At 45.3% G+C, this 24,727-nt stretch overlaps 3 protein-coding genes across 9 annotated transcripts in view; 1 reads left to right on the plus strand and 2 right to left on the minus strand.

Annotated features, from left to right (window-relative positions):
- Window positions 1-2,905, minus strand: part of ogfrl1 (opioid growth factor receptor-like 1) — a 12,748-nt gene extending 9,843 nt beyond the window's left edge. For 2 of the 3 annotated variants that reach the window (XR_014126549.1, XR_014126551.1), the window contains exons 1-3: window positions 2,266-2,905; window positions 1,142-1,228; window positions 663-741 (exon numbers count right to left, since the gene is read on the minus strand). Coding sequence is in view for 1 of the 3 variants with exons in the window: in XM_035531876.2 (XP_035387769.1) it covers window positions 663-741; window positions 1,142-1,228; window positions 2,266-2,451 (352 nt within the window). In the remaining 2 variants the exon portion in view is untranslated. The remainder of the gene's footprint in view (window positions 1-662; window positions 742-1,141; window positions 1,229-2,265) is intronic. The other variant, XM_035531876.2, reaches the window with a different exon arrangement.
- A 9,467-nt stretch (window positions 2,906-12,372) lies between these two features.
- On the plus strand, window positions 12,373-23,679 carry b3gat2 (beta-1,3-glucuronyltransferase 2 (glucuronosyltransferase S)). Its single transcript, XM_027022959.3, has 4 exons — window positions 12,373-13,785; window positions 17,211-17,355; window positions 20,033-20,181; window positions 22,620-23,679. The coding sequence occupies exons 1-4, from the start codon at window positions 13,246-13,248 to the stop codon at window positions 22,704-22,706; spliced, it is 921 nt and encodes a 306-aa protein (XP_026878760.2). The 5' UTR covers window positions 12,373-13,245; the 3' UTR covers window positions 22,707-23,679.
- The window catches only part of smap1 (small ArfGAP 1), a 69,768-nt gene continuing 68,601 nt past the window's right edge, over window positions 23,561-24,727 (minus strand). For all 5 annotated transcript variants that reach the window (XM_027022955.3, XM_027022954.3, XM_027022957.3 and 2 more), the window contains one exon: window positions 23,561-24,727. In XM_027022955.3, the coding sequence (XP_026878756.2) occupies window positions 24,593-24,727 (135 nt within the window). In that variant the 3' untranslated portion in view covers window positions 23,561-24,592.

Consider the following 24,727-nt stretch of genomic DNA (forward strand, 5'->3'; position numbering starts at 1 on the left):
CGCCTCACCATCTCCCAAAAAAGCCCGCGGCAGTGAGGAGCAGTTGACCAGCTGGACAGGTCTGCCTAATGTCGCATTCGTCATGTCAGCTGAAGGGTAGCGCAGTGTGCCGCCTCAGCCTTAACTCACATTTGTTCTTCTCACGCTATACATTAGCTCTGAATTAAAAGCACTGCCAGCTGTGTTACTGGAAACGTCCCAAAACATGAGGGAACCAGGTTGGATACAACCACACCCCAGCAAAAACAATGTAAACTACTTTCCTGTTTATAATGAATGTGTGTCTCAGCAACCATGAACACTGAGCCTTATTCTCTCAAACAGCAACTTAAAGGATATTTACCACATAAGGACACACCTTAAGGCAACGCTAATTACAGCAGCTTAAAGGATATCCAGAACATAAGGATGCAACTTCTGACAATGATAACTATTAAACAAATGAAGCTGTGTCCTCAAGGCAAGAAGCACGGGCTGCTTAGGAAAAGGAAAGGAAATCTGCTTCAGACGCTTGAGCGCAGGGAGGGATGAGAAAGAGGCTCTTTGTTTCAGCTCTGAACACAAAAGCACTTTTCCATCCTGCCAACATAGACAGATCAAAACAGTAGACATGGACAGGGAAGTGAACACACACACACACACACACACACACACAGCCTTACCATCTGGAACCAGAGGAATCTTATTCAAATAGAACCTCAGATTGCAATACTCGTTTGGCTGCCGAGGCTCCTTGTAGTTCTGGGTGGAGAGAAAACCAGGCAGAAGGTGAGGAAAGGAACTGTCAGTCTGTCAGCCCTGAAGCTATGTGAGACCGAGGGAGACACATCCATCATCTGAAAGCCAAAGTCATTTTGTACACTGTAACAAGGCCCAAAAAATGCACACATATCTATCTGCATTTGAGAGCTCTCTGCCTTTACATTAGCAAAACACTGACTTGCACTCCTTTTGTTCATCGCTCTAATACATCACAGGAGCTATAGTACAAGAAAGAGCACATGATACACCTTGTGAAGCATAAAATCATTTAGGAGAGCACTGGTTTCCAAGTCCAGAGCTGACGACACAGACCAGGAAAGAGTGCTGAAGAAAGGAGGCAGGACAGGGAGGTAGGAAGAGAGTGGGTGAGACACTTTACTGGATAACTGTGGCGGTACTTGTACAGGTCCTTGGCAGCATGAAAGCTTCTTTTCATCTTTATGGATGACTCAGCTGTGTCACCAAACTGTGTGAGAGAGAGGGGGGGGGGGGTTAGTGAGAGATGAATTGTAGGCAAAAGAAGGCATTAATGAGCTCCCTCTTAAGCTAGACGATCAGTGCACGTCCCTACAGACAAAAGGTGCACCAAGTGAAGGCTGAAGAATTCTATTTTTATTGGTGCTTTGTGTGTGCATTTAAGTCATTTAAGCTAGTGCTTGGCTCTGGGCCGCCTGTGATCACTTGCTCTACATACGTACAGCTGAGAATTCGATGGCACAACACAACGCTCAAACAAGGATGTGTGTTGTATCGTCAGCTACACATAACATGGGTATTTTTTCCGAGTGCTGGTTATTTCTGAACAGGATTATATTTAAACTATTCCGTGCGTAATATTGGTGGGATGAAGACCAGTATAGACATCATATTTATTCTCATATATAATATTATGCTTTTGTTGGTAAATGCAAAATTCAAACTCAGTGGGACGAAGAAACTAGATCATATTCAAGAGTACGTAAGCTCACCCCCCCCCCCCCACCCACCCCCAGGAAATAAAGAAAATATAAATAAGCAAAAAAGTGTTGTGAAAACGATCCATTTATTACCTGTGTGAACGAATCAAAATGTAATAATGGGGTCAAAATAAATAACACTGTAGTAAATACAAACCACGGCAGAAGGACAAAAAGATTATCATAGCAGCAAAAAGCTATAGACGGTAACAGCTCCCACATCGATCTTTTAAAAAAACACGTTTCCTATTGCCCACGTTTTGGTGCTAGCTCAGCGTGCGAGAGGTGTTAGTAAAGCTGCAAATATGCTCTATGCCGCGTCTCTACCCGAGGTATTTCATATCGTATTAAACAATAACAGACAAAACCCCAGAAAAACTAAACAAGAAACAAACAAACAAATTCAAACTCGGCTATCAATCAGCTTTAGAATTACAGCAACAGTAATCGCGACCCAATTCCCACCCAGTTTTGATGGTGAACCTCCCGCTGCGCCGAAAGCTCCTTTGTTGCCTTCCGGAGACATTTCAACGGAGTGAGCAACTACCTGCGGAAAGCTGTCCGACTGTTCGCCACATCTCCTTGGTCCTGAAGGACCAGGGCATCCGGAGAAGCTGCCTTCTGCTTCTTCCCCCTCATAAGTGTCGTCCTCCGAGTCCGTTACCCATGTCGAGTCACATTCCTCCACAGTGCTTGGATCTTTGTATTTCAGACTGCCCATCAGATTTCCCATTTAAACCCGTTCTAGATTTATCGGCGCCGTTGCAGACCTCATCCTCGGCGTCTACATATTTCTGATACAGTTGGATTACGCTTCACAGACATCCCCACCAACGGTGCGCCCTGCCTGTCTGTGCCATCGAGCCTCCCGGCGCTTTTATTCCACCGGACGGGGGCTTTCTAGCAAGGATGCGCGAAGCAGACGCGAACACGCCTCATCCCCCACTAAGCGGGACGGTGGTGTCCGTGTCACTGTGCCGTGCGTACAGACCCCAGGAGCGAAGTGCAGATCACAGCCACGAAGAGGAGGACCACCAAGCGCGCAACGCCTCCGTACCCCCTTTCAAAACCAGAACTAAGGAAAACAATTGTCTTCCTCGTCACGTTATGGTCTATTCAAAGTTCGAGGAAATGTCTAGTGAACAATGGAATATTTGATGTGTAATGTTTTAAAAAGCGCAAAGCACGCGGACACCCTAAAGCATACAAAGTACCAAAGGCCACGTGCAGTTTTATATTTCCACGCGTAATGTAGGCTGCAGAATATTTTATCGACTACAGTTAAAGGAAGGCTATGTTATAGACTGTAAGGGCTGAAACTTTATTTGGTTTACGTTTAGACCACCGGTTCAATATAATAAGGGAAGACAAGGAAAGTATATTTGTTTATTTTTATACACAATAGCGAAGCGTCGAACAAGAAAACGTAGAATACAGCAAAAGGGGAAGAAGGCCGTTAGCTGGAGGCTATTTACATGTTGTGTAAATATAGGAATAGCCTTGCAAGACAGAGTACGTCAATCCAGATGACCTGTCAGTGACACATAGGGCCTTGGTTTAGCACAAAGAAGAGCAATTAATAGACCAAGTGTAATCGTGCCAAGGCTTGCCAACATCAAATTAAACCAACAAAAAGGCTGCAATGTGCAACGGGACATTTTGGACAAATGCATTTCATCAGCTGTGCAAGCAAAGTGTTTCTTAAGTTGTAAAAGGTGAGATTAGTTGATATTCAAAATCCGTAGAAATGTAAAGCATAACATTAATTCCAGGGCTCCTTGAGTATAGAATTGCAGTGATAGATTTTAGATAGTTTTGTAATGAAGTACACATGAGAAACAGTCAAATTTAGACAGAGGTCCTTCATCAGTTGTGCAGGCAAAGTATCACTACATCTTTTAATATAGTACATACCAGTTACTCCTTCGAATCATCCATCCATACATACATACATAGACGAATGGACAGGCAGACAGACAGATAAATAGCAATGAAGTACACATGATTTCTAGAGAAACAGGGCATTTTGGACAGAAGTCCTTTATCAGCTGTGATATGAACCAGTTGAATCTGTATATTTGAAAAGTCTAGAACTTTATTTTTTACTTTGCAAGTACCAAGTGATATGATGCAGCACAGGAATTCTATGTGATAACAATGCACTTTGCATATTGTACATAATAGTAGCTCTAAACTACTTCAAATAAAACCAGGACATTTTGTGTCCTGAGAAACACAGCACATTTTCAATCAAAGCAGAGACATTTATAGGAAAAGTCCTCTTAGCATTTGCTGCTTTTCACAGGCTGAAGCCTTTCCTCCTAACCCCATTATTTGTCTTTATGCACCATTTTGCAGTTTATCTGTCTGGCTGTCTCAGTTTGTATATTCTATATGCCTTTTATTTCTTAATGTTTTAAAGAAAATCCTTTTAGCATTTCTTCTAGGCTGCTTGTCAAGTAACTTTACCCAATTCCCTTTCGCTCTCTTGCTGCGTCCATATGTCTGTGTGCCACTGTGTGCGTGTGTGGAACAGAGAGACGGGTGCTGTGTCGCTGGGCTCCCTGGTGCTTGTTGGGTAATTGTCTTTCATCGCTGGTCTTGCTTTGCAGATTGCTGTTTGAAGGAGAGTGCCTATTGCAGTATGTCACTAGCAGCTCAGCTCTTCCAGTGCCCACTGTTCAGTGGTGGGGTTTATTAGTGTGTTGAGAGGCAAAGATGCTGATTTGGGAAAGGAAAAAAAAAAAAATTAGTACAGTGACTGCCATTATCATATTTTCCCTCTCTTTCATAATAATAAATGTGCACATGCACATTTTGAAAGCTTATTTAATTTGATTCCACATGGAAAAGGGTTTTCATCATAGAAAACCACATTTTATATTCGGTCTGTTTCAGGGGCTAAAAGGCAGGATCTCTTCCAGAGACCCACAGCGACTACGCTGGCTAGAATGGAGCAGTACTCTGCAAGCTACAAGCCAGCCATCGCAAGCCTTTTCTTTGGCTTTTTTCTAAAGCCTTTGATTTATCTGACCTGATGCCACATGTCACTTCCAGGCTTCCAGCATCTGTTGCTATGAATTTAATTTTTATTTCTTGCTACAGATAACAGCTAAATAAAACAGTTAATAAACAGCATATTTTGTTTTTGATTATATATATATAATCTGCACAACTAGGCTACCGATCAGTGCAATCAACAATGTCTCCTGAATTAGCAGGAAAATCCAAAAATGTTACTAAGCAACCTAATAGCTGCGAGTTGCTTACAGCTCACTACATGCTTTTGGAAGCATCGGAGCAGACTATGGCAATGTTCAGATGGAGAGCAGGAGAAGCTACCATAAGAAAAGAAGGAGAGGCAGCAAGCAGAGGCAGAAAGAAGAGGCCAACACTGACGAGCTGGTCCTTCTCCTTTCCATCCCTTAGCCAGGGTCTGCCATGCCGCCTCCTCCGGGCAGCAGAGTGCACTCAAGCCTTGGTGGGCATCCAGAGCTCATTTAAACTGGGCCTGATGGCATGTGGCAACTCCACAGTAGCCTGCCTGGCTTCCTGCAGGCTCTGACTGATGGATTTTACTAGACAGAGTGGATCTGCCAGTGTGGGAGACACCCCTGCTATGTCATGAAGCCCGCCAAGTCCATATGTGTAGTTGTAGACGCTCTTCGTAGCTCTAATGGGTGTTTTGTCTGCTCAGAAAGGCAAGCACATGCTCAAACATGAATCCTTTGCTAATATTATGCTAATATTAATATTTGACATGTTGTATTTTTGCTTATTTTCCCCCTTCTTTCATTTTTTGCCTTCTGTTAATGAATCTGCGGTATCACATAGTTTGGATACGGATGTTAATTAGCAGAGATGTGCTGTGCAAGAACTAACCTTTAACTACAGAACTGCATTGTCATTCCTGCTCTGAAAGAGAATGTTCTGGTGCTAACTGAGGTGTTTACCAGCATTCTCAGATACCAGGGTCCTAATCAGAATGTGCTGCAGGATAAGTTCCTTTTCACTCCCCTCAAACACAGCTGCTGTGAATAAAAGACAAATAGGTTCTCAGTGGAAGTGACTGAAGGTTAAATGAGCATTACAGCCAAGGAACTCTGCCAAAGCAAACATCTCACTAATTATACCCCATACCTGACCTATTCTGACTGCACACATATACACATTGCTCTTTCTGTTCTTTCAGTATATTTACCAAAGGGATCAAAACACATCTTTGTAACCCACCGTCACTGCTTGTCAGGTAGAGCAGGTAACCGCTGGCATAGCAAGGTCACAGGTTCAATTTCCTGTTGTCATACAAGTTTTTCTGAATAACAGTACCAGCCAAATTCAACTTTGTTAAATATGATATCGAAACTGTGTCACTCATTCATTAAGTTTTTTTGGAATTCAGAACAACGGCTAGATGATTCATTCTTTTTATCCTACTTTTCCATTTTTTTAAATCCTCTTTTATCCCAGGTTTTGCCACTAGAATGTAGGTCTAAAGGTATTCTAGAATACATTTAATCTAAATGTAGGCTATGCTAATAAATTAAAACTAAAGGGGTGCAGTAAATCTGTATTCTGCACACTGAAACAAACCTGCAGTGTGAAACTAGAAATCGCCTGTAGAGAGCAGCAGTTCTCCTGTAATGAAGCCACTGGCCCATTTGCCTCATGTTTCCACAATGATGTTAACTCTGACTCTCACACTTATGTTTGGACAGTATTCATAACACTGACTCTCACTTTTATGTTTCCACAACGCTCTTCAAGCTGTTTACTTCTACCCAGCCCCTAAAACAGCTATTAATGTGGTGAACAGAAATAAATATTCCTATTGTAGGGACCCAGCAGCAGCAGATGAGCCATTACCTGAAAACGTATGGCAGCCATGAAGAGCCAGGCCTGGGGATGAGATGACAGACCACTGTTCAAAGAAATGGACCACGTACAGAATGTACACCCACACTAGCATGTTTATGTTCCTTGTGTTTGACCCCCCCCCACACACACGCACACACCTGCTTTAGCCATTACACTGGCTCTGCTGGTGTAGTGAGTGCTCAGTGAGCCCTGTTTCATTAATAACGCATCTCTCTAAATAACACCAGACTACCTGCTCTAGTGCACTGTGTGTGCTCCTGAACAGCACAGAGCAAGCCCTTCGCCTGCAGCTCAACCTACTTCAGCTGTCCTCGCCCACACAACACAATCACGTCCACAGCTATGTCACTCAGCCCCAGTATCACCACCCTGAGACGTCTGTGCCAGGAGGTCTGGCCATCCACTACCTCTTAATGAGCTCGCCGCTACTCTGTAGCATGATGTTTGTTCTCTCTCTCTCTCTCTCTCTCTCTCTCTCTCTCTCTCTCTCTCTCTCTCTCTCTCTCTCTCTCTCTCTCTCTCTCTCACACACACACACACACACACACACACACACGCATGCACGCACACACGCTCACACACAGCTGTCTCTGAAAATTGTGTATACTAGATGAGCAACCTAAAATGCTTTGAGAATAATTAAATTGCATAAAACCTAAGAAACCTAATGATTCAAAATAAACACAATAATTAAGGTCATTCAGTCCATTTAGCTAGGGAATCTGCCTTAATTATAAGAGGCAGAACAAGTCTGGGTGTGTAATCAATTGGTTTAAAATGTGCATATGCATGGATGTTACTCATCTGTGATATCAAACAGTTAAACATGTCTGTGAATTCCAAATTCAATCTAATACACTCAGTGTATCTTGAGAAATAATGACATGTAGAATAAATTATTATGTATCTCAATATATTCTATAGCAAACTGTAGCACAGTGAGACAATACTGAACAAAGTTCTGATCAGAGTTAATAGTACTGGTAAGTAATGGAAAAATATTTATATTGTTGGTTGACACTGGAATATAAATTCTGTCCTTAGCAATTCATGGTTATTCTATGTTATTCTATCCATATTCCCTCTTAAATCTAGCTATCACTTTAACCTGCCAAATTCACACATGAGCACACACAAGCAATCACACACACATACACACACAGTGTCTTGAACAGAGACAAATTTGCATTATGCCAATATACGCAAGCATCTGCCCCCTAACATCCCTCCTGTCTGCTGGGGATGTGTGAAACAGTGGCTGCTTGGCCGTAGCTGTTTAATTATGTTCTTATCGGAGCTCCATGTGTGCATCTTCAAAGGGCCCTGGGGACACTTGGCACTCCACCCCACCAGGCACAGACACTGGTCACTGCTTCTCCCTTATCTGTCTGGCTCTGGATCTCTCCCACTGGTCAGCATGGCACTCACGCACACTGACAGGCACGCTTGCTATAACCACCTGAAAAAAAGGAGAAATCCCTAGACGAGCAAGCACCTGCTGGTTTTAAACATGCCCACATTTGGGAGCCTGGAATTGTGGATTTGGTAAGGGGGCTATGGAGTGAATCCAGTACAATGTGAAAATTACTTAAAATATGCTGACATTTATACTCCCTCTCTTTCGCACACAAACACACACACACAGTGCTACACGTTGGGATAATGGGGATAAGGCACTCGGGTACATGACGAGCATCTCCACGTAGTTCTACGTTACCACAGGTGTCTCCATAAGGGCTGGGTGCCATTCTCCCTACGGCACTGACAGCCAGGGTTTAATATGAGCACCCAGGCAGGTAACCAACATCTGTGCACATAAGAGCAGCAAAGGCTACAAAAATTGGCCATTCATATTTTATTGCCCATTTTGCTGGTCATCCATAATTCAGCATGGAGCTGACTTAACAGCTCCACTCTGGAGAAACAGGCCAGTTATGCAGTGCCTATGAGGGTGGGCTGATTTGGGTTTGGCAGTAGTGTTTGTGTGAGTGTGCGTGCGTGTGTGGTTCAAAATGGCACATATGGCTGCCGGGCAATGCCGTATGTTCAGGAGTGGACACTTGCATTAGTTTTACCTTAATTAGCAGCTCTAAGCTAACAGCCTCTGCGAACAGAGAGGCATCAGGAAATTGAGACATGCAATGCTAAAGAATGACATGAAAACATTTTTGTAATTGAAAGGGATAATGATGGAACATTTTGGTACCTGCTTGTTTTTTTCTTATTTGAGGTTTTTTAGACAATAAATGCAGACCATTAAATCTTTTACACTACAAGGGAGGAAGCTATTTATGGAGTACATTGTCTTAAGATGCCAATCACGATCTGAGAATCCTTTTAAGGCATTGAAGAAAACAATGTTTATGCAAGTAATCCTCAAGAGAGTGTGGGAGAGATATAGATAAATACAGATATATAGAGAGAGCAAGAGAGAAAGGTCTGTGAGTCACGTCCGGTCTTATCCTGATGGGAATGTGAGCCTGAAGAGTGTCCTTTTCCCAAGGTGAGCCCTGGAGCCAAGGGTACCGCCATTCATCAGCAGCGGGGACGGGGAAGCCAGGAGACTGCGTGAGCAGATGCACTGTGGTGCTCAGGAGGCACAACAACACAGGCGGAGCATGTTGCGGTCATCGCCTGGCAACCACAGAGTCCAGCCCCGGCCCACAGTGGACAGAAAATCCCAAAACAGGGGCCAAAGAGACGGGCCTAATTGATCACCTTGTCACGTCTCTTTATTGTTAACTGCTACAGTAACAAATTAGATCGTTGCAGGATGAGACCAATTAATGATGACATGCAGGAGGCATGCCAGTTTTCTCGTGCACGATGAGAGGACAGCTTTCATGGTTTTGCCAGGGCAGTGGTTTGAAAGGCCTAATCCGGTTTTCCGTGCCCCGTGATTTACAGGCTCTACATATCAGCACTTACAAACTCTACAGATATTCCAATTATAATGTTGTGAACAAATGCCACCATGCAACCCAACCACCCGAGGTATTTTTATAGTAGGAACAAGAGTCAAAGATATCATACTACATTTCTACCGATCATTACCAATGTGCATTCAGTCTCTCTCTGTCTGTCCCTGTCTGCGTTCTTGTGTCTCTGTGGCACATATAACAATATCCCACCACAAATTAATTAGGAAGGGAATGGGTTTTCTACAGAAAGCGTGGCCAACCGCCAGATTCATGATGAAGTGCTGTTTCCTAGCACAGCCACAGCCGCACACATCCAAGCCCAGAGTCTCCTAGCACATGTATCAGTGAGTCATGTGGGTGCAACACTGGCATCAGAAGAAAATTACTATGCAAAATGTGCCTCAAAGGATCCAGCAGGTAATTGGTCAAATCAAGCACGGAGTGAGAGTGCAACCCGGCATCACGGGTGCTAATAAATGTTTATCCGGACCTCATATCTAGAGGGTAGGCTGGGATTTTAGAAACATTATTATACTGTAGCTGTTCAGACTTAAGGAGTATCAGCTTTCGTATCGCTTCCCTTCTCCTCTGTTTACAAGTGGATGTGCTGTGAAAGACATTTACTTTTGTTATGTAAATCAGTCCCATAGCAGGTATCTTGCCAGAGATTCAAGGTTATTCCAACATAAATTCATCTTATAGCTGTGCTGGAAATCCATTTTATTGCATCGTTAAAATGCCTCATCTGTTAAAGTTGTTGAAGGCGATACAGAATAACGCAAGATGTGCTGTAGTCTGTGATGGAAAGTGCTAATTATTACAAAATGGTTTTAAAAGGGGTGGTTTTGATCATTTTTGTATGTGTGTATAAGTAGTTTTTTTAACTAAATGAGTTTACAAAAACAAATTTCAACAATTCAAAGGAACTCAGTCTTGCTAGCGTAATATTGACTTCAATCAGAATATCTTCAGATCCTGAAACAAATGGTCTGCCATTCATTGAAGCAATGGGGCTGAAGTTTGAATAGGAAGAAATTAAAATCAACTAAGAACACTCAAATAAATAAATAAGTTTGTTTTACATTATAAGATTTTTTGTAGATATTTTATTGTGGTCTGCTTTGGAAGCACATTTCTATTAAAAATGGTAATCGGATTGGAAAACTAGGTGTTTTTCCCTCAAAATTAAATTAGATCAGAAACATGGATTGTAACAAATTGCAGGCTTCGATTTTTAGTTTGGAGTAAGTTTAGTAGCATTACCCTTCCAGAGAATGATACAAACCCAATCTTGTAAACTGCAAATCAATTGATTCAGCTGAGTTATGTTGGGAAATGTATTAGCTCAACTCAGCTTCACACAATAAATGGAAGAGATGAAAAGCCATTTCTATGCAAATGGTGTTGACATGCACAGTCTATATTTCCCATTCATTACGAAGATCTAAATTGCTTTGCTTCACACTTATTGAATCGAGATCTAAATGATCACTTAATCTAGTTGAGGTGTGATCTTTTTTCCATGGGGCAGTTCTTTAATTTGTTGCTATTGCACATTGCAAGCTTCACTTGCACATGTGGGTATTTAAAGAATACTTCTCCATCAATAAACAGCTTTTCTACTTCTCTCACTCGCCCTTGTCTCTTTACTTCATCATTTCATCTTTCAGGAACACCATACCCACTGCCACAGTGGGAAAGGAGGGACCAAGGCCGTGCAGAACATGCTGATGGTCTTTTTCTTTTGCTAGTGAACTGCTATTCAGATGGGTCGATGAAACATGCCTACCCTCTCATTCCATCAGTAGCTTCCTTCCCGCTTCACACTATCCAATCAAAGTGACATTCATTTCATACCGCAAGACATCTTATTCAGTAAATTCATGTTATCCAAAGCTTACTGCACTTTTCCTGAATAAATAAACTGCTTTCGTTGGCTGCTGTTCTTGGACTTGTTAATTCTTTCGTTTCTTTGTGGGTGAAATAGTCACCTCACGGAGCTGTCACATTTACCTCACCTTAAATCAAAGAATTGCTACAATGAGTCAGGGGTTTGTGACAGCAGCCTCGAGCCCCTGTGACTGACATCCTCTGAGCTGACAGGGGCTGGTGTACCAAGGAAAAGGAGCCCAGGATGAGATGTCACAATAGGTAGCTGTCGCGGTGCTCCAAACGAAGAGAAAAGACAGTCAACGAGACAGAACACTGCTGACAAGAACAACATATTGCCTTGGGGTAAATGTGTCAGCCATTGTTGGCTGTGTGAAATTTAAAAAAATAACAATTACTATGTTTCTTTCTTTTTTCATTAAGAGGCTCTGTGCTTGCTCTTGCGGTTACCTACCAAGCAGAACTGAGACATGCATTTTCTTGGTGAAGCTTACAAGGCGGATCTCGAAATTTGGCAAAGGCTGGCCAAGAAAGCGATGCAGTGCAGACAGAAGTCAGATGTTACTGTGGAAGTCGGACTTTAAAGGGACAGTGGTGGTTACAATTGTGCACTGCTGGGGATTGACAAAAAAACTATGCAGTATAGTTTATAACGGCCAGAAGAAATATACATGCATTTTTATAATAAAAGCAATTAAAAGCATTTATTCACAGATATAGTTTTCATCACTGATATCGATCAAAACGTCAGTTATTATTATCTTAATAAAGAACAGTATGTGTACCCATTTGGATGACAGAAGGGGTGCTATATATCTGAGGCAATATCAACGCGAAAAAAAATTACTACACGACAGTTAAACTACGCAGTCATATTAAAGATGCTATTGGAAACACATTACAAGCTTCGCTAATCAGTTTGAGCTGAAAAAGACAAACAAAAGCATGTAACATTTCTCTGTTGAAGTCTCTATCCCTAATAGTGGAGCTGAAAGCGAAAGGCTAAGTCGTTTTTAGGGTGCCAACACTTGTTTTAACTGGCTAAATCGCATAATATTAAGTGACGTATCCTCGTTATCGTTATCCGTGGGCGATAGGGTTAATTAAGAATGGCAATTCAGGACGCATTTAATCCAGTTTGATTTCGGCACAATTAAAATTCAGTTCACATACCACTCTTCAAGTGGTCCACAAATGAAAAGAGTGACACCTCGGTCTCCAAGACAGCGTCGTATTTCTGAGGCAGCATAATCACTTGGCTGCTCCTTGCACTGTTTCTCCCCGCCGCGTCCTGTGCGCTGAGCGCTCTCCAGACACTCACCACTCAAACGCGTTTACGCGCATCTCCGAGGAGCACGGCGACGGACCTTATCAAGCCAGTCACATAATTCGTGTACACTGGTAGGGTTATTTATGGCATTGAGCGACTCCAGTGTGGGGATTCGATGCAATGATTTTACCCGTTGTTATTTCCACCATCGATGTCAAGGTTGATCAGCTGAGGAACAGATAATTACGATCTCGTCTACGAGAGCAAACTGAGGACTGTCGGAGAACGGGCTGTAAGGACTAGCTGTCGTAATCGCGTAACGGGAACAAGTTTGGATGTTCATGGACTCCGAGGAAAGCGAAATGAGCAAAATGCTAATATACTGATGTTTATAATTTAAAGATGTATTTAAGAAGATAACGCTGTGATTTATCTTAGAACACCAAAAAGACAATTTCAGCGAGTTTTCCTACCCAAGAAATATTTGATAGGTGCTTATGCAGACATGTATTGCTTTATTAGAATGGATTGATAATCTTGTGTCTTCCGCATCGTTTACTTTGGCACAATGAAATCTCTCTTCTACAGCCGCTTTTTCATATTACTTCCGTGGGTTTTGATAGTCATCATTGTGATTGACATCGACACGAAGAGGTCATCTGTACGAAATACAGCCAACTTTTATCTCTCTCGGCTTGGAAACGCACCGCGGCCAGACAGAGCGGTCCGAACTACCTCTGCAGTCAACCGCACGGCTCTCCCCGTGATTTACGCAGTTACACCTACCTACACCAGAGCGGTGCAGAAGGCAGAACTCACCCGCCTGGCGAACACTTTCCGTCAGGTTCCGCGGTTTCACTGGATCGTAGTGGAAGACTCCAGTGCCCACACGGAACTGGTGTCGCGTTTCCTCGCCCGTGCCGGAGTCCAAAGCACCCACCTGCACGTCTTCACCCCTCGCAGGTTCAAGCGCAACGGGATGCCCCGCGCCACCGAGCAGAGGAACGCCGCACTCGGCTGGCTGAGGGGCCATCGTAGCCTGAACGACGCTGGAGTCGTGTTCTTCGCCGACGACGATAACACGTACAGCCTTGAACTGTTTGAAGAGGTAAATCGAAATAAATGAACGAAAGTTCAGTCTTTACCTCGCAACGAGTTTACAGCGGGATGTGGGCTAATTTTTAGGCATCACTCCGTTTCGCCAAAGGCTTTAAATAAACCTGTCGCACATACCGAAGTTCAACAGACCCATATTTTATTAGGTAATTGATTTGTTAGAGCCAAGAGAGACATCTTCTCGTTGTATGGATATTTGTTAGCTCTTGGGAAATTGGGCAGCCTAGCAATAACATTAACTGCATGCTCAATAGCGCTCAGTCTCAGACGAGTGAGAGCAGCCTGATAATGTGTAAGGAAGGAAGGAATATAATATATATTAATATATAGCATTCCGCTTCTGAAGGTTGGGTTGTATTGGCTCTACAAGACACTATCCAACACTTGACGTGTGCGAGGTGCAGAAGCGAGAGCTATGATGGGAGGATGACGCTCCAGCCTTGGAAGGAGACAGACAGCTAGCGGTCTTAAAAGGCCGCCTTTTAATACTATTTTAATATCTATTTAGGTTAACTAGTCGGATTCATATTGCATACAAGTAAATTGCCTGCACAAATGTCATAGATAGATAGATCGATAGATAGATCGATAGATAGATAGATAATCTATCTATCTATCTATCTATCTATCTATCTATCTATCTATCTATCTATCTATCTATCTATCTATCTATCTATCTATCTATCTATCTATCTATCTATCTATCTATCTATCTATCTATCTATCTATCGTCAAGCAGGATAGGATTATACATTTTAGAGTTACTATTTATTTACCAGTACGAAGCAGAGCCTCTCGGACTGCAATCCATGCAGAATGAGTTACCCACTTCAAGTTAGATGCAGTCTGCCATAGTCATGACACACAGCCGACTTAACAATTTGACAATTTCACCTACATTTTAACTAGCCTAATGATAAAACAAAATAGAAAGGGATTCAAACACTCAACCATATCAAAGAATGACTCTGATTCAAATAAATAGTTTTACAGGTTATAATATATATATATATATATATATATATATATATAGTATTTAGGATAATTGAAGAATGCAGAGATCATAATTCCAGAGCAAAATCTTTAACAGAGAGGGCAGGCAGTTATATTACATGAGGGCAGAGGTCAAGTGGCTAATAATGTAGGAGGATCTAGGGCAGGGGTTGAAGACTTCCACCAGCCATCTGCAATGATTAAGATTCCAATAATCTTTAACTGACTGCTTTGCTCTTTTCGGAATACCTGCAGAGCATGGAAGGATGGTCTGGGGAGTAAACAGTTAACCATCTAATGGAACCTTACCCACTTCAACATTGTGTAGTATTGGTGCAAGGCTATGTAGGTAGCTCCCTATTCAACCTTTCACACATCCCTCATTCTCATCCCCTATTCTGTCCTCTGCTTCTGTCACAATGCTCTGCAACAATTACACTTTCCCTCTTTATCTGTGCATCCACCTAGATATCCATGTGTGCATCTGCTCGTCACCCATAACTCCGTTTTTGCATCAGTAACCCTGTCCTCACTGCACATCATTTCTTTCCTCATTTTTAGTCCGTCTCTTGTCTCCTCCTTTCCCTGTTCTCTCTCTCTCTCTCTCTTCCTCTCTCTCTCCCTCTCCCTCTCTCTCTCCCTCTCTCTCTCTCTCATCTGCCAAGCGCAGAGTCGTGCGCCCCTCTCCCATCACCAGATCAACAGTCTTCACGCCGCAGGCAGTGAGAGTGAGAGACTCTCAGAACCTTCAATGCTGCCTTTGTCCTCCCTCCCTCCATCCCTCCATCCCTCCATCCCTCCCTCCACCCCTCCACCCTCCGTTCCTGCCACTCTGCTCGGCCGCAGCTGGACATGAAGCTGAGTGAAGGGCAGAGGGCCTGAAGGGCAGGCAACATCATCAGTGCGCCGACGACTGCAGCACCGCTCATCAGGACCACATCATGCACATCAGGCTCCATTTGGAGTGCTGCAGTCTCGCAGTCTCATTCCCACTGACTGAGGCAGTAACATTAATAACAAGTGGGGACTCCATCATGAAATCATAGAAAATATTACCACAATGCAATATGAGAGTACACAAAAAGAAAGCATTTTGCTCAGTGATGAGGAGCATGATTCCAGTCGTATATCTTCAGAAGCACAACTCCATACCAAAAGCAGGTTGGTTTGTTTGTTTTTTTAGGCTTTACTCCCCCAAGATATGAAATGCACTTCTGTGTAAGGCTCTGATGTCTTTTCGTGTTACTCAGGCAGTGCTTTAGGTCGAACCTTAGCAGGATCACGAGTCAACCGCGACAAACGGCGCCGCTCAGAGAGTAGGGAGCACGGCCACGTTCTCCACCAGCACCTTTCGCTGCTGACTCGGGGGGGAGGGGGCGTGCGCACCTGCGGACGATGCTCTCCTTTCTGGCTTTGATTCAGGCTCCATTTTTAGAGTTCCATTATGTAGAAGAAGCCTTTTGAAAAGTCTCTTGGAGCAGAGGGGGAAGGAGGGAGTGGGAAAAGGGAAAGAAGGAGGGAGCGGGAAGAGGGAGCAGGAGCAGGGAGCGAAAGGAGGGAGCGGGAAGAGGGAGCAGGAGCAGGGAGCGAAAGGAGGGAGCGGGAAGAGGGAGCAGGAGCAGGGAGCGAAAGGAGGGAGCGGGAAGAGGGAGCAGGAGCAGGGAGCGAAAGGAGGGAGCGGGAAGAGGGAGCAGGAGCAGGGAGCGAAAGGAGGGAGCGGGAAGAGGGAGCAGGAGCAGGGAGCGAAAGGAGGGAGCGGGGGCAGGGAGGCATTCGATTTGAGCTGCTGAGAAGAAGCAACACTGGCAGGCAGGGGCTTCAAAGACTCGCTCGCTGCCAGCCTCCGACACTCCATTCTGCCATGCGTTGCTCACATGAATAGCACATCCATTAAATATTCAAAGGCCACTCGGACCTTTTGAGTGAAAAATCACAGGGGTTATTCATGCGCTCTCTGAGTTCCATGCCTCGCAGACTTTTATTTTATTTTTTTCTTCTTCCAATGACAAAAGGAAAAAGTCATTTGGCTTTAGGCCGTTTTACTTTTGTTTAAAAAAAACCCCCAAAGCCACAATATAAACAGTGTGCCGGGTGAGGTGAGGGTGATCTTTTTCCAGCCTCAGACTGGATGCAGGTGAATGGGAGTGTTCAATCTGAAAATGCTTTGTAACACAATCTCATAGAAACCCCCTCTCTCATCCACTGAATTCAATCAAAAGAGATGGCTTCACAACAAAGCACCGGTCGATCAACACAAACACTGTCCTACCATTTTATCATATCTAAAAGTGAATTTGACATCCCCTAGAGGAAAAACAGGTGAAGAGTACCGTGAAGCAGGTTTTTATTAAACGCAAATGCTGTTATATTTGAAGCACACACGCACAGACTCTAAAACGACTCCTTTTTTTCCCACCCCGTCAGATGCGGTCGACCAGACGGGTGTCGGTATGGCCCGTAGGTCTGGTGGGGGGGCGTAGATACGAGCGCCCCATCGTGGAACAGGGCAAAGTGGTTGGCTGGTACACAGGATGGCGTGCTGACAGGCCCTTTGCTATTGACATGGCAGGTAAGTCCTCATCTGCCTGCACTACAAAACTTAAATGCCCTTTGAATCGGTAGCAATGTCACATATCCGCCTTATAAACGAGTCAATGAATAACGCATGAACACGAGTACATAACTGGCACTGCATCAGCTGTGTGTTCCAGAGTCTCAGCAGTACCTCTCTTTGAAGACCCATCACTCTCTCGGTCCTCGGGTGTTACGTAGGTCTTCAACATCCGTGCCTTGCCTCCATCCAATCTCCCTTGGGTCTGGAGTCAAAACTAGCCACTTACACTGCGCCAGTCGCAGTCCAGCTGGGCAGGGATTCCTGTAGCGGCCTGCCTGCTGGGAGCCCACATGGGGTTTCTTTAGAGAACCACATCACAGAGGCTTCGATGAACAAAGTCCTTTCAAAAGATGCAAGGCAAGTAAACGTGGCTGGTAGAGCCCTACGGAGAGAGCATGGTGGAGAACGCACTGAAGGAACATGGTAGGAAGGAACAGTGAATCTGCAGAAATACCTCCCAGAGAGGCCGCGTTCGCATGGGCCCACCGGAATGTGTGCGCGCATTTGATTGTGACAGTGTGACTTGCATTCCTTACACTGCATATTTTTGTGCGTGTGTGTGTAGCATAAGCGTTGTTCGAATAAATGCTTTAAAGGCTTAAGTAGGTCGCACTGTGTACCACGCAAGTGTTGATTTTGTGGGGAAACAAAATCTTCATTTAAGCTTGTCTCTTGGCATAAATTACCACACACATTTTGGTTTCCTGGGTGCACTTTGCCAGTTATGGCTACTTACTCACAAATCAGCAGCAGTGTGGAGTTTTCATACTTCAAACGACACATTATGCCCCAAAAGCATTTTTTAAAATGGATTGCTGCCCAATATAGATTTGTTGTAGTTGACAGCATGCTGACTCTGTAAGAACCAGGGGTGCCCTTAATTAGAGAATGACTTCCCCTCAAAAAATGGCAAGCCGTAATAACAGTAATAAGATGATGTCAAGGCCTGGGCTGCAGGCCTGTAAAAAGCATGAACTGCCTGGCTTCAACTACAGGTCATTGCATTCAGCTGAGTGCTGGAGGAGGCGGAGCCGGAAGGTGCTGACGGTTCTGGTCAATTCTGATGTAACGCGATGGAGCTGGCACGCTGCGGGTTGGGGGGATGACTGTAATGGCACGGCTCCAGCTCTATAGCGTGGCGGAAAGACAGCAAAGCAGAATACTGCTCCCAAGTCTCCAGGCTCCCGCGCTGCCTCTGGATGTTGCGCGGTTAATTAAAGTCCCGTGACAGGAGACCGCGTCATCTCATCCTCTCTCTCCCGCTTTTCCTCTCTCCCCTTTTTCGGTGCCCTCCTCTCTCCTCATGACTCCGCAGCTACTCCACCCGTGCCCCTTCCCCCACCCAACTCTGCTCCTCAGCTCTGACTCATCCATCCAGAACATCAGTGCCAGGGTTCATGCTGCCATCAGCAAAGCATAGCAACGTGTTCTCGCCATCCCTCGCTGCAATGCTGCAAATGCAACAAAACAACAACAAAAGGAGTATTGTTGGAGCTGCTTAAGCCACGCCAGCCCCATCCGTTGTGCTTGCCTCTGAACAAAGGCAAAGAACATCAAGATTATTTAGTATTCCCGCTGTACAGCTCATGCCTGGAGCAAACACAATTGCAGCGACAGAGGTCGTGGCCCGGCTCTCACAGCATTCAAATGACACCATCACCTGAAGGGGGCTCAAGTGTTTGTCTTGACACAGACGTGCCTTCTAATACACGACGGCGCCGTTCTGTGCGCCATAAAAGATTAAAAAGGCAGACGTTAGGAAAACTCCGCAGCGCAGCTACAGTGCAGGGCTTGACTGTGACTCCCACTGACCTGTGTGCGGCGATGACGATGGGGGCCCTGCACGAGCTGCCCTCGGGGCAGCAGGCGACAGTCTGGGCGCCCGTAGCCGCAGCGAGGCAAAGGGTCCGTGGTGGTGCCTGAGCCTGGCGCTTAACGTCATATCTGGAGAGCCCCCCCCCGAATACTGCTGAACGAGATAGGGTGCCAATAAACCAACGCAGCCATCTCCCTTGAGCTGTATCAAAGCGGCCTCCCTCGCTATGAAATAACGCACGTGTCAGATAGCGAAAAACAGAAAAGCTTAACAACAACAGAGGGAGACTGGCTGGCTCTCGTGTTAATGTATGAACACAGCACAGCAGGGCATGTAGGGATCAGAGAGAGAGAGGAGCTCCCTTGTAGCTCCGCTTATGGGAGAGGGACCCGGTTAGCTCGGATGAATCGGCCTTGCTGCAGCACTTACTGTGAGCTAGTCTCTGTGGGGCTGACGGAAACACCGGCGGTTTAACTAAAGAGCAGGAGTCCTAGAAAACAGCCTGTAACCGAGAAAAAGCATTCAATGGAAAACGGTGCTGGCCCCCTGGAATGGCTTTACTTCACATGAGTCTCGTGAAAAAAGAAAAAGCAATTGGGGGTAAACAAAAAAAAAGCAGTTTGGCCAAATGCTGTGCAGAGTGTATGTAAACGCAGGGGTGCGTGAGATGCAGGGGTGTAAGGCAGAGCAACGGAGAGTTTCTGTAACACGTGAGACTTGCTGCTCAGTGCTGTCCCTGATGGAATGAAAGGTACTAAGAGGCTTGATGTGGCTTGCATGAGGAACATCACCTCCTCTCCTCTCCCCCATGGCCAGGCTTCGCAGTGAACCTGAAGGTGATTCTGGATAACCCACGCGCCCTGTTCAAGAGGAGAGGGGCCAAGCCAGGCATGCAGGAGTCCGACTTCCTAAAGCAGATAACCAAGGTGGAGGACCTGGAGCCAAAGGCTCACAACTGCACCCAGGTCAGCACAACAGCCAGCCACATACAAATACCACGGGAGCTATCCTCAGCTCTGCCAGTGAGCAGCACCGCACCCAGTAGCCAACGGCGGCCAAGTGCTGGAGCAACTGTTTTCTTCCCTGCCTTCACGATTTGAAAGAAGCTAAATTCAAGAATTGCCGAGTACAACATGCTGCCCACTTGCAGTCTGAGGGGCCTTTTAGCTGCAGTCATTCCTTGGAGTCTAAGCAGGTATCAACTTGACAGGGAATATTGATGCAATTTCAGAATAGCATCCTCTTATCTGGTGGCACGCCTGATACAAGCCAATAAAAGTGGGCTTGGCAGGCTGAAGTACTAGGCTACGAGGTCACCAAATGCAAGCATCCGAACCAGAGCCCCCATACCCACACACGTGAGGGTATGTCCTCAGCTTCAGGTGCAGCTTCCACACTGCACTCATGCTCCTCCTCACCTCATGTCAGAATACGCTACACATCCACAGCTCTGCACGTCTCAACCAGTGCCATCATCATTATCATCCAATTATACTAATGGAAGCAGCACTAGGGTTATTAATAGTGACTATTAGTATGGCCGACATTACCACTAATCACCAACACCAGCCAGAGGAGGATGCACATCTTACAGTGTGTTACGCTGCCATTAATATCAGCCTCAGAGATATCCAACACAGGAGTACACTTAAAAGCAGAGATCTACACAAATACAGTGACAGTTACACAGCATTTTACCACAAGATACAGCTTAGTGAAACAGAAAATTGCGGTGAACAAAGGTAAAATGTAATACATCAGTTCCAGTTGTTGAAGTTAAAACATCAGTTACATTTCCAATAAGGAGAATACAACGAAGATGAAGTGAAATTGTGCTGACGTTCAAGGTCCGAGTCACTCGTCGTCATAGTTGTAGAAGGGCATCCGTGCAAAGCCTGGCTGTGTGTCTTAAGCAAAGGTCAGATTTCTGGAAGCGACCTGAAATCCCCCAACCCAGGGGAATGAGCTGCACCACAGCCAGGGCGACGTGGGCATCTCCCAGCAGGAGGTGCCGGGCGGCCTGCCCGGGGGGGGGCTCAGCTCAGCAAGGGTGGGCGAGTCACAGCGCTGAGCCATCAGGCATGATAGCAGGCGTGGGCGGCACAAGCCGGGAGGGAGAGGAAGATGCATGAGTGACAGAGGGCCGTGTGAAGGACAGGGTGACAGCTGCAGGGATCGTGGAAAGACGGAGGCCGAGGGCGGACAGGGAGCTAGACAGCGCGCAGGACCGCGCAGGCAGAGGAGCCCTTCACAGGCTTATTTAAGGCCACGGTGCCGAGGCTCTCCCACTTACTAATGTCAATCTGCATCTCGCTGCGTGAGAGCTCCGCCCACCACACCGTTCCTCAAACACACCCCCACAACCCGTAACTCACTGACACTTAAGTGTTTGAGCCCTATACTTACAGGCCTATACTATTATAGATTCTTTTTACTCAGTCAGGAACTCTGGCTATGAACACAACCGAAATAAACTCCGTTTTGTATTAAGCGCATACGAAACCCTAAAACGTGAAACATTCAAACCTTTTATCTGACTCAATATTTGACAGCCTCAAGCCATCAGAGCCATTTGGCTCCCACAAAAGGTAACTCAAACAAATTAAAGCCTACTGTAATCAAAGAACGCACACACCAAGAGTCAATGCGGAAAAACTCAATCTCATAATAAATGTCAGAGCCACATCACGCGAGTGTGTCCTCTCATTTCACTCACCTTAGGGCATACACTATCACCGCACTTTCAGATGAGATACCAAGGGAAAGGCTGCTCTGTGGAGCATGATGGAGTCTGGAGCTAAAACAAACATGGAACAGGCACCAGACAGAAAACCTAAATGTTTCCCTGAGGAATTTACTTCAGTTTAACCCCCTGGGACATATATTAGTTTTGGAACTAGCTAGAGGAGTAGGAGGGGTAGGTTGGTCGTGTCGTTCTGTGTTGAGAGTTGCTTCGTCTCCTGTTGGTACAAGCTCTGCATCAACGTCTTAAGGTGTCGCTTCAGTAGCTGCTGAATTAATCTTGTTGGATATGCAAAACAAGGCAATTAGCAGATCCGTGTGTTGAGGAAACGACGCATCCGTACTAGGCGAGGCCACTTTTTTTGTGCGCACTCCTGCGCGTGCTCAACTCTCACTTATAATTAGGGGAAGATGCAGGAATGGCTCAGGGAACCTCCACGCTCAAACTCCAATGACCTTGAACATAAACGGCATGAAAATACCACTGTGGGCTTATGGCTGTCAACGCTCCTCGTAACTGACCTCATTTTCCTTTTATATCTCTCCCCCCACCCCCCCAAAGAAACTCCTTAGCTGAGAAAATTAAATTATGATAGCTCTGCAACCAATGTACATTACAAAAAGGCTTCACCATTTTGAATAAGTGTCTTTGCTCTTCCAGGTCCTGGTGTGGCACACCCGCACAGAGAAGGTCAACCTGGGCAATGAACCCAAGAGGCACCTGGACTCTGTTTTCATTGAGGTCTAGTGGACAGGACTGCCATGGGTGAGCATACTGGCTGGACCAAGTACCCATCATCCTTGGCACTTGCCCATTTAGTGTCCACCTCTTAACTTCTAGTTTACTGATAAATGCTGGACGTCCATTGTGAAGGATCCCTCATCCAACCCAATGCTCTGGATTTATCACTGACCTGCTTCTGGCTGCATAAGTGGACTGTGCATCAGTGCTCTGATAAAAATATCCCATCTCATTGAGGCAGTACACTGGGTCGCTCGGTCCATCTCTAAACCCGCATCAATGGCTCGGGCTGGTTTCGGTGGCAGACTAGGTGGAAACATTCACTTTTGAAATCGGCACAGCATGTGCAATACAGGCTGTTTTGGAAAGAGAGCCGGACATTAGGGATAAGAACTCCAACAGTGATTCAGTGTCTCTGTGGAGAAGATTCAGCTTGAAGAACCCGATGACATCTGCTGGGGGCTGGCGGAAGAACACTAAAAGGACCAGTTGTTGGAGTGGGGACTCTGAGTTTAAAATGTACATTTCCTGAACTTCATGCTGTCTGTGGAATTTATACGGAGAGGCTGTGGAGACAGTATATGGAAGTATATGGAAAAGACCCTGCAGAGACGTGTATGTGTGGCTATGAGTGTGTTTGTAAGAAAAGACCAGACAACAGGAAAGGGCTTTGGGCAATGGTGCGTGCCTGCGTCTCAGCCCACAGGACTCTAAAGGACTAAACACTAAAGGAACTACCCTTACGATTACAACTGGCTTTATTCCAAATGTCCCTTTTAAAAGCAAAACAAGAAAAGAACAAAACATCAAATGAGAACTTTACAATAAATGAAGCATTAGACAAAATGATCACACAATAGTTCATGGCTATTCACTGTTTAATGCACGGAAATAACATTTTTTTTTTTTTTTTTTTTTCCTCTGTACTAGGCACCAGAAAAATGTAAACACGTTATAGAAATAAACCTGGATGACGAGGTGTGGATGCTCACATTATTGCACAGCAGAGGGACCCTGTCTGATTGGACTGAAGCTCTGCCCCAGTCATGGGACTAGTACGTTGACTGGTGCGCTGTTGTTCAATTCCGATCTTCCTTACCCTGCCTTTAAAATGTCCTATTCGCTTCCCCAACAGGCTCTCGTGGACACCTTCCACGTTTTGTTCCTGCTCCCTGCCCTCCCGACTCTCTCACTCCGCCCCCTCTTCCTATTGGGCGTTGGGCTGCTGTTGAGTCGTCCAGGTTTATTTGTCTGTCGCTAACTGTGCTCCTCTGTAATGCACACATTAAAACGTCACAGTAAAGATGGAAGGGCTGGTAGAGCTGGCGAGGTGATGGGCTCTCTGGGAAGGGACAAACGAGAGATTGAGGATCGACGGCTTCTCTATCTTATGCTTACATACAGTACATCGGTTCATACGATAGCTGCTACAGGGCTCTGCGATACAGGGGTGTATACGGCGGTCAGGGAAGCGGGGAGGTGGTGTCACAAACATGATAGCCATATCTCTGCCATTTAAATACTATTACTCACTATTGATTTGGTAACGATATATTAGACGCTTGTATAATTGGTCCAGCAGCTTTCTTCGCTGATATGTACTTTTTTCATTTTCAACCCCAAAAATATATAGAAGAAGAATAGGAATGAAAAAAAACTGCAAATAAGACGGACAAAGCTGCCAGTCTCTTCAGCTCCACTCGATCACGCGGTCGATACACAGGAGGCAGGCTGAGCAGACGCTCTCCAGTAACAGAGTAGTGATGCTTAGAAAGGGGGAGGAGAATCAGTACATGGATAAACCTCTTGGTATGTACTCTGGTCAAGGGAGGGGAGATGGCGAGATGCTGCATCCTCTGTTGTCCTCCACACTCCCACGTTTGCTCAAGTCCTCACTTCCAGAGCTGGGTACTGAGGGTCTGACCAGAGGGGGGTCCCACCCAGCCCCCCATGGCGGCCCCGGGCTGCCCAAACGCCATTGGAGCTCCACCACCGTTCAGGTTCATTCCAGACATCTGCTGATTCAT

The sequence above is a fragment of the Electrophorus electricus genome, chromosome 12 (assembly GCF_041902795.1).
Source record: "Electrophorus electricus isolate QZ-2024a chromosome 12, ASM4190279v1, whole genome shotgun sequence".
NCBI classification, from domain to species: Eukaryota; Metazoa; Chordata; class Actinopteri; order Gymnotiformes; family Gymnotidae; genus Electrophorus; species Electrophorus electricus.

Bases quoted from the DNA above. Each gene is read 5' to 3' on its own strand.
- b3gat2 (XM_027022959.3), top strand. From the start codon at position 13,246: ATGAAATCTCTCTTCTACAGCCGCTTTTTCATATTACTTCCGTGGGTT. The intron at 17,356-20,032 runs GTAAGTCCTCAT...CCCCATGGCCAG, and splicing joins CTTTGCTATTGACATGGCAG to GCTTCGCAGTGAACCTGAAG. The intron at 20,182-22,619 runs GTCAGCACAACA...TTGCTCTTCCAG, and splicing joins AGGCTCACAACTGCACCCAG to GTCCTGGTGTGGCACACCCG.